This window comes from Cryptomeria japonica, chromosome 5 (assembly GCF_030272615.1).
Source record: "Cryptomeria japonica chromosome 5, Sugi_1.0, whole genome shotgun sequence".
In the NCBI taxonomy this organism is placed as follows: domain Eukaryota; kingdom Viridiplantae; phylum Streptophyta; class Pinopsida; order Cupressales; family Cupressaceae; genus Cryptomeria; species Cryptomeria japonica.
The window spans coordinates 667,904,561-667,916,793 of NC_081409.1; the positions used below are offsets into that span (position 1 = coordinate 667,904,561).

The 12,233-nt window shown below is 35.1% G+C and overlaps 1 protein-coding gene across 1 annotated transcript; it reads right to left on the reverse strand.

The window, feature by feature from the left end:
• Nucleotides 1-1,679: 1,679 nt before the first annotated feature.
• LOC131074987 (uncharacterized) lies at nucleotides 1,680-3,737 on the reverse strand. Its single transcript, XM_058011740.2, has one exon. The coding sequence runs from the start codon at nucleotides 3,735-3,737 to the stop codon at nucleotides 1,680-1,682; it is 2,058 nt and encodes a 685-aa protein (XP_057867723.2).
• Nucleotides 3,738-12,233: the final 8,496 nt, after the last annotated feature.

The window sequence follows — 12,233 nt, forward strand, 5'->3', positions numbered from 1 at the left end:
CATTACACTAACAATGGAAAATAAGACATGAAACACCACTTTGGGTGATTCTATAATCTTGATCAGATTGATCTATATCATTTACTTTACTACAAGCCACAACAAAATAGTATTGTAGAACAAAATCTTCCAAGAGATGGCTAATTGCATGATCCACAGTTGTTAACTTAACTAAACAATTGTTTAAAGATATCTATGCTACTCACATCCAAAACAAGGTTCAACATAATGCCCTAAAGGGAACTACTCCCTTTGAATCTTAGTAGATTAGGAAACTTGTCGTGCAATACAATAGAGTTTTACCCAATCCCTTTGTGGCTCATATTCCTTCCAAAAAAGACATCGATTTGACACCATATAGTTGGCATTGCATCTTTGTTGTATATTAAAATGGTGTTAAAGGACATAAAATCATAGTTCTAGATACACATGAGCTATTCATATAGAGGAGCATGGATTTTGGGGAAATATTTCCCAATGTATCTTCCAACACTTCCCTTACTTCCCTCGTAGTATCTATTCGAATGATAGTGAAATAAATGAAATCCCACTTACCAAACTAATAGGGTTAATTTATCACCTTCTCCTTTGTCGATTTAACATTTAGAAGATGAGGACGATCCTCTTTCATCCCCATAATCATCTATGCCTTGTTGGGATCAATAGAAATTACAATGCATAGTCTCTCTTGCTGGGGATCCTTTAGATACATAGAGGAATCAATTATAATCATCTTCCACATTCCTATATTGCCACCACTTTAGATCCATAGCTATTTCATGAAGCATTAGGTATTCCTAAGTGGGATTCTACCATAAAAAAATTTATACTTCAATTTTATCTAAAGTAACACGTGGGAAATTTTTCTACTAAGGTAAGAACATTGGTTTGGTGTAAGTGGATCTACTGAACAAAATTTGCAATATATGGTACTAGTCTCATGGCTAAAGGTTTCTCACAAGTTCTTGGTATTTCAATTACAAGAACTATTTCTCCCATTGTTAAATTGACCTCTATTCACTTGACTCTTTCCATATGAGTACCTTTCTATGAGACATGTCCATAAGGATATTGACATGGATCAACCATATGGAATCCTTTAGGATTTTATATTAGTTATAAGTTGATGAACTATATCTATGACCTTAAGCAATCCCCTAAGAATTATGCTACCAAGATTGACTCCTTTCTTCTCTTAGTTGAATTCTCTAAATACCACTCAGATCCAAATGTTTACATTTTATCGGATTGACTCCTTTCTTCTCTTAGTTGGGTTCTCTAAATACCACTCAGATCCAAATGTTTACATTTTATGACAAGAGGTGCAGTTCCATTATGTAAGCATGGGCCTATTATGTATTTTGTTACTTTATTGCTTTATTAGAATGCAACTTATTGTACTATATTGAGTTTCTGAGTCATTATGCTTTTCGTTCTAGATAGAGGGGTGCTACTAACATATAAATCTGAATCTGAGGAGTTTAACTCAAATATTGGTTTTGGGTTACTAATAACGATTAAATAATCAATGCAAATTTAATATTTTATTCGTGAGGAAACGTAATAAATCTTTTATCTACTGGTTATATTTACCAGCTTTTGATGGAACTGTCTTATAATCCATCTACTTTTCGCCATTGTTAGCCATGCATTTTATTTACAACACAATTTAATGAGATTTAAGAATAGTATGTTCTTCCTCGGCTATATATATCAATAGTTACAGTTGCCAGAGGTCTTGGTGAAGAGTTTGACAATCTAATTCGTTTACATGTAGTCCTGGATTCCTGAACATTTGCCACTGGATAAGTGTCAGTCTGTACTTCCAGAGTCCTGGATTCATGAACATTTGCTACTGGATAAGTGTCAATATTATCAGTCTGAACTTCCATAGTCCTGGATTCATGAACATTTGCTACTGGATAAGTGCCAATATTATCAGTCTGTACTTCCATAGTCCTGGATTCATGAACATTATCAGTCTGTACTTCTATAGTCCTGGATTCATGAACATCTGCTTCTGGATAAGTGTCAACGTTATCAGTCTGTACTTCCATATCATATGTTAGTGTGTTATTCGTGTTCTTACTTTCCTTTCTGGCAGCATCATCTCCAAACTGAGGAACATGGTATAGATCATGATTGAGATGATGGGCTTCATATTCATATTGCATGTGCTCTTCTTGTCCCTCCTCCCTTATAGGACGCTTCGTTTGAGGTACATAACCAAAGAAAGTTTTAGCTTGGTTTATTACTCGCATTGCCTTCTGATCAGATGAGGAAATACTGTCAGTTAATACTCCAATATCTGAAGTATGCAACTTCTCATTTTCTCCTTTACCATTGTCTTCACTAAGTTTGTTTGTTTCACTGGCTTCAGCCACAATGTGATCTACTTTACCATTGTCTTCAATGAGTTTGTTTGTTTCATTGGCTTCAGCCACAATGTGATCTACTTTGTCATTATCATTGAACTCTTTGACTTTCTTTTTTTCATCTTCTTCAGCCATGATGTGATCTATTTTGTCAATATCATTGTTTTCATTATGCTGATTTTGATTAACCTGTTTGGATTCCACAATGTGATCCATTTTGTCGGTATTATTGTTTTCATAATCTTGGAATTTATCTTGATTTTGATCACTCTGTTTGGATTCTTTTATTTGAACATGGGCAAGTTTTAGGAGACTAATTTCTATTGTTTTTTCTTTACTAGTTTCAGCTGCTGTTGACACTGTAGAGGAATTGGTATTATCATGATCGTGTGTATGGTCAGTTACTTTAGTATCATCAAAAGAATCCTGATTAGAAGACATCAGATCTCCTCCCATAAATGATTGATCAGAGGTCAAAGAGTCTCGTTCTGGCACCAGTAACTCCAATTTATCCCTTGAAAGCTTAGTATTAACACATAGCTTCTTGGCATGGTCTAAATCATCATCTTTTAAGTCATTATGAGAGCATTGATAAGTCTCATCTTCAACTTCATCATCTTCTTCTGCATCATCATCATATATGCCACCTTCAATAATACCATCTCTGCTACTTTCATGTTCAGTGTTTACAGTTTCGTTAATATGATCAATGGAAACAGCTTGATTGGAATAGCTCATGGTTTCATCATCAGAAATATTTTCACTAAGAGTGCTGGTAGTCTTTTGATCACCGTAGTAATTATCATATGAACTATCATCATCATCATTATTATCTTCTGAACTACCATCATCATCATTATCTTCTGAACTATCAGAATCGTCATTATTGTCTTCTGAACTATCATCATCATCATCAAATATATCTTCTGAACTATCATCGTCATCTTCTGAACTATCATCGTCATCATTATCTTCAGAAATAGTTTGATTAAGATTTCTCATGGTCTCATCATCATCAGATAAACTGTGGCTAGGATTGCTCATTGTCACGTAAACAATATTTTCTTTCCCATTCCCATTTGAAACAGTTTGATTATGACTTCTAATGGCCTCATCAAAATTGATAATATCTTCTTCAGAAATAATTTGACTATAACTAACCATGTCCCCATCAACATGAGCATTATCGAATAGAATTTTACCACTCTTTGTGTTCCTGTCAACATCATTACTATCTAAAATGTTTTGATCATTACTGTTGGGACCTTCATGGTTTTCTGTGTACTTGATATCAATGTGCTGACTGTTATTGGGCTCCCGATTCTTCTCTTCTTCAATATTCTTCATGTCTTCCTCTGCCATTTTATTACACACATTTGAAGTCATAATATGTTACAAATAACCTTAAAATCAAGAAAATCAATTGAATCGTCAAGGTTTTACATATCTTATGATAGAAAACTAGACTCACTTGGAAACAAAGGGATCATCCTCACTACAGTTTGTGAGTGCATATGTAGAGTAAATTTTAGAAGTAAGTGGAGGCAGTGATAAATTCTAAAATAAAAGGTCATTATTGTTTAGTTTCTGGATTTCACTGTATAGGTTTTAGTTTGCATTGTCTCAGATCACATTCTATGATTTATTATCTGGATGAAAGAGATGCAGGAGAAAAATAATGATAACGATGAATCATAAAAGATGATCCAAAAAATTGATGCAAATAAAAGACTATACAGTAAAGTCGAAAAACTAAACAGTAATCAACTATGAAAATCTAATCTCTCTTATGAAAGGTCAAATCCTACGATGTTCTAAACAAGCAAAGGCGCATTTCTATAGGCTCTCTATACCATTTTGGCCTAAAGTAGGTTTAAAACTATCTTACCATCATTGTCATCAGCGTTAAATGGAATTCCAGACCGTTTTTTCCCAGAAATTTGAATCTGGTCACTTTCTGATTCCCAAGTTATATGCTTCGTATCTTTCTCTATTCTGCGTCTTTTTCCCCAAACTGCACCAACATAATTATCATTATGAAACATAGTACTTAAGCGAGATTTCCCATTACCGCGCAAAACACCCTTCAATTTACACATAAGAGAGCAATATATAGCATCCTTTCTATCATTTGCCATCTTGTTAAGTCTCTTCCTCTTCTTACTCTCCATATTCCACCATGTCTTAATCTTCTTACCCCTCAAAACCCTCTCACAAACAACACATCTTCTAATGGGTTTAAAGGGTCTATCACTCCTTAGAAAATAAGCAGGTTCCCCACTTAACATATATGGGTATACCATAGATGAATCGATGCAGTTGGCCTCTGATTCTTTCACAGCAGCAGTTTTAGAACACCTCTTAACCCTAACAAATTTATGGTCTTTGTGCTCCTCTTCCATGCAGGCAATGCAGAGGGATCCAGCTTGAGGGCAATAAATGCAAAAATAATTAAGCCTGCAATCTTTTTTGGGAATGTCATGTTTTGGGCAATCATCAAAATAAGATTTTGTGCAGAGAAATGAGATCAACCATGGACACTGCTTTTGTTTTAGGACTTGAGGGCTTGCATTATCCTCAGATTTCACAATCTTTTCTAGCTTTACTTCAACAATGCTTGAATTGTCCTTAGATTTCATATCTTTTTCTGATTTTACTTCAAAAACACTTGAATTATTCTGGTTAGATTGTGTGACAAGGTTAGATTGTGTAACATCCTTTGAATTTTTTCCTGACTTGAAAGGATTCAGTTTGTACAGAAAAGCTGAGAATGAATTCCCCACGTTATGAGCCATTCTTATTGAGGATTATCTCCGCCGTGGGATTTTGTGCAATACAATGAATTGATTTGTGAGTGCATGAAAGATCAAATGCACTTATATCATCGAGAGTTTACAAGACACCCTTTCGTTCAATATAATTGACTGTTACTGGTGGTTTAATCAGATGGGGGGTCATGACGTTTTCTTCTCAATGAAATTATAAAGCATTTTAGTTATAAGAACTTATAGGCGTTATCTTTCTTAAATATATCTAAAAATTAAAAGTAAATACCATTTTTATATAGATTAATTTTATTTCATTGACATTTAAATATATTTGTGTGGTAATTTGAATTATTTTAAATTTTTTAGATAAGTTTAATTGGAAAGTTCATTCTTAAATTTAAAGTTTGAGATCCATTTTATTAAAGACAGTGTAACATAATATGTTTTGTTGATGTTTTTTTTTAATAGTTAATCTAATATTTGTGTATTTAGTAATATTTTCCTAGTGTATCTATGCAACACGACGTGATTTATTGTTTTTGATGTGGCTTGTTCTTGTAAGGGATAAAAGTGTGTACCTTATATCTTTTATTTTGTTTGATGCCACTTTGTATAAATGTCATAAATACTTGCTCGTGGTTCATAACTTGTCTCATTCAATACTCTAACACCTAATCCTAAACTCATCAACCAATCACTTATCTAACTCTTTTTGGGCTAAATCGATCACTCTTTGTTGTACTTTTTATTTGGGCATTATAGTAGGGGTATGGTTTGTTGACTTGGTGGTCAGCACCTCATTGGGGACTTGTGACATGGCTTAACCACCTCCCATGGGTCAGGTTAAATCTGGTGTATCGAGTGTTGACAGTTCAAGCTTTTGGCGCAATGGCAAATGATTCCAACAATTGGTAGCAGAGCCATGGGTCATGGGTTCAAGTCTCCATTCAGTGGGTGTTGAAGGCTCAGTCGGTGCTAAGGGAGAGATTATTGAGTTGGTGGTTAGCACCTCCTTGGGGACTCATGACATTGCTTAACTGCCTCACATGGGTCACGTTAAATCTGGCATTTGTATCAGGCATTGACAGTTCGAGCTTTTGGCACAACAACAAATGATTCCAACATGGTCATGTCCCTTAGACTACATTGCATTCATGATCTAGTCCATCCTTTTTTAAATTAAAATTCCCATTATTTGAGCCAACATTTTAGGACATCAACCATTACCATGACAACACCCATGACAAAAACCTAGAGTTGAATGACTAAGTAATTATATTTATAGGCATCTCCTAGATTATTGCAGCATAAAGGAACACAAGATGATGATTTTAATTACACTAAATCATCTAATTTTAAGTGCATCAAAAGACATATATAACATCTCAACACTACATAAATCATAGGAATACATCATCAAGGTATGTGTGGTATCTTTGAATTGATCCACCAGAAAAGGGACTCAATATTTATTGAAGTTGTTGACAATCTTCTTGGTGCACACAATAAGACATAATTTTTTAGAAAAACTCCTTCAAAGCAAGTACTAGAGTTAAGACCAAATTGGAAAGGTTTACATCAACATAGGATAGATCTAATATGGTAGGACTAGACTGCGTGGAAAAAAGTGTTCCTTGTACCAAACCATGTGCAATAAAAGTGACATGCATCAATATCTTAGTCAAGAGTTCATCATAGGTTATATAATGTCGATCAAGTTGCCGAACATAGTGAGAAAATATAATCTTCATGTATTTTCACATCAAAATTGACAAAGCTAAGCACCTTTACACACTTTCAAAATGTCATTGCATTCAAGTCTAGCTCTATTAATATAAGTCCAATTTTTATTATTGTGTAATCACTTTATCAAATGTTTAAATTGGTTTAGGGTGTATTTATTTCATTGGATTTTGGTATCTCCATGATCTAACACTACCTTTGAATTTTCTTTAGGTTATCATTCTTCTCACAATCCATAGTCGCTTTATTGTTTTTCATTCACTAAGGATTTTCATAACCATTATCCTTATTTAAGATTCATTTTTATATCAAGGAATTTAATATATTTTCACAAATTAAAATATTGCCTCATTTATTCCTTCATGATATCATATCATTCTATGATAAATTCCATTACACCCCTCTTATGATATAGTTGTTGTTTACTTGTTTGCAAGTAATTTTTTGTGAAAAATATGATTAGATGTGGATTCCATCAATCAGTTGGTTTTAATTGAGTTTTCATGGAATGGATGAATGTTTAACTCATATGATCAATAGTGTATATAATGCTTCAAGATTTATATATTGAAAATGTTTTCAAGATATGACCTGACTACAGTTATGTTTCTAAGTTGGATGCAGGGCATGCAAATCCACACTCAAGGAAGAGAGGGAGAGCATCATTAAAGAGAGAATTATAGACATGGGAAAGTATAAAATTTCCACCTAAGCCTGATTCATATAGGTCAAGTTGTCTCATGGTCAAGTAAGGTTGTTTCATCATTTGTCACCTTGTTAAGTCTTGGAGACCTAATTCAATTTCAATATTTAAACCTAGGTGTAAGAGTTGGTTGGGTTTTACCTTGTCTCTAAGATCTTTGTCTTCATTTTAATTAGGATAATCATATAGGATTTCCAAGATAATAATTCATTGTTATTAAGATTCACTACTATTATGGCTATGTGAGCTAAGGCATCATCGACTTAACACACTTAAGAATCTTATAATAAATCCTTTGAAATTTCCAATGGCTTGAGTAGAGAAGAATTAAATAGGAATAGCTTGCATTGGATTGAAATTCCTTGGTTACTAGAAGTCTTAGAGTTGGAGTCTTCAAGGAGAAAGGAAAGTAGTGATTCTTATCATAACAAGTCTTCCTTGTGTTCATAGGCATGAAACTTATTCTTTTTCTTATTTTGAAATGTACTCCCATTCAAATAAAACCTTAATTGAAACATAAGACACAGTTCTTTTACTAAAATGAAACGATTTTAATCTTTCTTTAGTGAAGCCTAGTCTAAATAATTCAAAATATTCAAGATAATCATATTTATGTTTTTATTAAACAATGCTTAGAAGAATCTCAAATTTGACTCGCCTTTTTAAATATGTGAGGAATGAGCATTCAAGGAAATCATTCTATAGTGGGTTATAGTAATCAATTTTATAGTCCAATCCCTTATGAGTAGTTTCTTAGCTACTAGTAATTATGAATTCTAAAATAGAACTTAGTTGGGATAATTACCTAGAGAGCTTAGCTACTATAGCTTCCTCAATTTCATAAATAAAAAATTTAGCAGAAATTGGAGTCTATAAGACTATCTATCTTATAGTGAAATTATATTTAAATAATGGAAATTTGATTACTTTTCTAAAGTATATATTATAAGTTTTGAAGGAACATCCTTAATGTTTTGAGTCCTCCTTGTGATGATGAAGAGTTCATGTAGGATCTATGGCCAAACCCAATGATTCTCAAGATGCTTAGAATCTTAGGGTTAGCAATAGGAAAAATGGATGGAAACTTTAAGTGACTATAATTAGTCTTGAAAATACTCTAAGAAGTTGCATTTCTAAAATGTTGCATCTGCTACCTAACAATGCTCTTTCAATTTCAAGGTTATTTTCTAAGTTGGGATTTGACTTAGGCAAACCCCTGTTTAACCAACATTTTCTCTCTTTTTTGTATGCAGGAATAGGTGATGAAGTTACGAAAAGATGTGCAAAGTCATCAAACAATGATCTACAATTTGCAATTCGTCAAAGCCGAAATTGACAAGAGTGGGTTGAGTTGGGCGACTAAATCCTAGGAGAGGGCCAAGTTGGGTGACTAAATCCCTACACTTTAACTTCAAATTTGGACTATAGGTTAGTTACAATTTATACTCCCGCATACTATTCTAGTATTGGGTTTTGAGTCTGTTAGCTTCCTATACATGCGAAAAACTATCATTTTAGCTTACTTGCTCCTGATTTGTTCATTCTTCCTTACAATTATGTTTCACATTTCAACTTAATAGTGAAGTACCATTGCATCCACTTTGTGCTTGAGCCATCTTGACCCTAGTGAATCATTCTCCTTCCAAATGTAATCAATGTGGAAATAGGCCTAGTTTCCTAGTTTGCATGCATTCAGCTAGTGAACCCTATTTCCTTACATTACATTTTGGTGAACCTAACTTCTTTCATTCTTACTTCGTATTTGTATATCTAGATCTAATTTGTTTTACATTTTATGAATTTAGAGATTCAAGTTTTCTTCATTCTATGAAATTTTTAAATAGTCAATTTGATAAAAAATTATATTGTTCATACATTTCCTTAGTGTATGAGTTTTATGACCTTGACTCCTACATCTAATATCCCTATGATAAGAATTTATAGATTTATGGCTTCCCTAAATGGTTTAGATCTCGAGTCAATTAGCATTTTCCATGGGAACTTGGGTGAAAACTCTCTACCTCCACATGAAATACCTTACATTGTTGGAAATCATTCTTCCCATACTTATCATGATGAGGATGAATTCCTAGCATGAGTGTCTTTTTCCCAAGTACTAAATCTTGTTCATGATTTGAAATTTTTTGAACATTGTATGGGTCAAGAACACTCAAATAGTGAGGCCATCCCCTTGATTGAAGGATTGAGGAGGATGGTTCAAAATGATGAACATGTTGTGAATTTGTTGTGTGGTATATCTCATATTGTGAGTGATAATATTATACACATGAAAAGTTGTGTCGAAGTTCTTCATTTTTCTACTCTTCGTAATAATGTTGAAATTCTTATTTCTATTCCAATATTATTTCCAAATGTGCCTACTTATAACCCATCTATCATGGCTACAATATCTGCACAGAATGTCAATCCCACACATGTTAGTCTTGGTGGAATCCCTATCATACCACCTTCTATGAGTGTTCCATGTCCTTCATGAAAATCTCCTATACCTACTTATCACCATGCCCCATTTTTATATTTGAATGCTCCATCCATTTCCCAAACCATTCCACATCCTTCATTATCCAACATGTCCAACTTATCCAACAAAGCAACCATTAATAGTCTTGCCCAAATTGTCTTCTCCTTGCAAAAAAAATTTGCTTCCATTACCTAAACCAAGTTCAATGTTCCTACATATGATGTTGCAGGCCCACTTTCCTTTGATGTGGTTCATACCATTCTCCCTAAGGATATTGAAATTTCTCAATTGGGGGTGTACAATGGAAAAGGTGATCCCTTGACTCATGTGAAAATATTTTGCACCTTGTGTAGTGACTTCTCAAATTATCATAGATTGATGGTTAAATTTCTTGCTAGTAAATTTTGATATAAGTCCTTACAATGGTTTTGTTCTTGTAGCATCATAAAATTGTGACCCTTGCAATTTTGATCGCGTTTTAGGTCCTCACCCTAGTGACTGCATTTCCCTACTCAATTGGGACCCCTCTTTGTGAATTTCTCTTGTTTCGACCATTATGTCACCTTGTGACCCTGTCCAAGCCCAAAAATAGGGTAGGATAGGGGCATGGCACCCTTTTCCCCCCTTGGACAAGGGCATGGCGGCCATGTCCTCCCTCCTTGCGTGGCCCTAAAATGGGTCCATCTGACCCTTAGACCTAGTTTTCTCTTCAGGATTTAAATTTTTCCTATGTCTGCCTTCAGTGAGATGAAAATTAACCCTCCAAGGAAGGTATAAAAGGAGACTTAATTCCTTCATTTGGCATAGATAGATATAGAAGAATAAGTGAGGGTAGGTGCACCAAGATGGTGAACAGAAAAGTGGCCACATGCAAAAAAAAAAATGAAATTTCTCATAACCCGTGCGTGTTCTGGAAATTCAAAAATGCGCTAGGCTTGGTAACACCAAGCCTAGCAAAAAACAATTAAAAAACAAAAATTTCCTCAAAACCCGTATGATTTTTTAAGAAAATTACATTTTATAATAAAAAATCAAAAGTTCCTCAAAACCCGTATGGGTTTTGAGGAAGAATATATTTTATAGTAAAAAATCAAAAGTTCCTCAAAACCCGTACTGGTTTTGAGGAACATTATTTTTTTATAATAAAAAATCAAAAGTTCCTCAAAACCCGTACTGGTTTTGAGGAACATTACATTTTATAATAAAAAATCAAAAGTTCCTCAAAACCCTTTGAGTAACATTATACTTTCTAGAAACCCGCGGGTTATGCAAAACTATAGGTTTTTGTCTTAGTTTTGCATAACCCCTACGGGTTATATAAAACTAGGAACCAAATAGGAAGTGGAGAGAGAGAGAGAGAGAGTAGGAAGTAGGAAGTAGGAAGAGGGATAGAATAGGATAAGGAGAGGGGGACAGAGAGAGTTAGAGATAGAGAGAGAAGGGGATAGGAAGAGAGGGAGAGATAGGGAAAGAGAGACAGACAGACAGACAGACAGACAGACAGAGTGGATGGAGAGGGAGAGATAGCGAGATTAGGAAAAGGAGAGGGGGAAAGGGAGATTGGGAGAGAGAGTGAGAGAGAGAGAGAGAGAGAGAGAGGGTGATGAGAGGATTAAGAGAGGGAGAGGAAGATAGAGAGAGTAGGGAGTAGGAAGAGAGGGATAGAATACGATAAGGAGAGGGGGACAGAGAGAGAGAGTTAGATAGAGAAGGGGATAGGAAGAGAGGGAGAGATAGGGAAAGAAAGAGGAGGGAGAGGGAGAGAGAGAGAGAGAGAGAGGAGAGAGAGAGAGAGAGAGAGAGAGAGAGAGAGAGAGAGAGGAGAGGGGGTGGAGGGAGAGGGAGAGAGGGAGATTAGGAAAAGGAGAGGGGGAGAGGGAGAGAGGGAGATTGGGAAAAGGAGAGAGAGAGAGAGAGAGAGAGAGAGAGAGAGAGAGAGAGAGGAGAGGGGGTGGAGGGAGAGGGAGAGAGGGAGATTAGGAAAAGGAGAGGGGGAGAGGGAGAGAGGGAGATTGGGAAAAGGAGAGAGAGAGAGAGAGAGAGAGAGAGAGAGAGAGAGAGAGAGAGAGAGAGAGAGAGGAGAGGGGGTGGAGGGAGAGGGAGAGAGGGAGATTAGGAAAAGGAGAGGGGGAGAGGGAGAGAGGGAGATTGGGAAAAGGAGA

What these genes read in the sequence shown, in the direction of transcription:
- LOC131074987 (XM_058011740.2), bottom strand. Translation starts at nt 3,737, where the DNA reads ATGGCAGAGGAAGACATGAAGAATATTGAAGAAGAGAAGAATCGGGAG.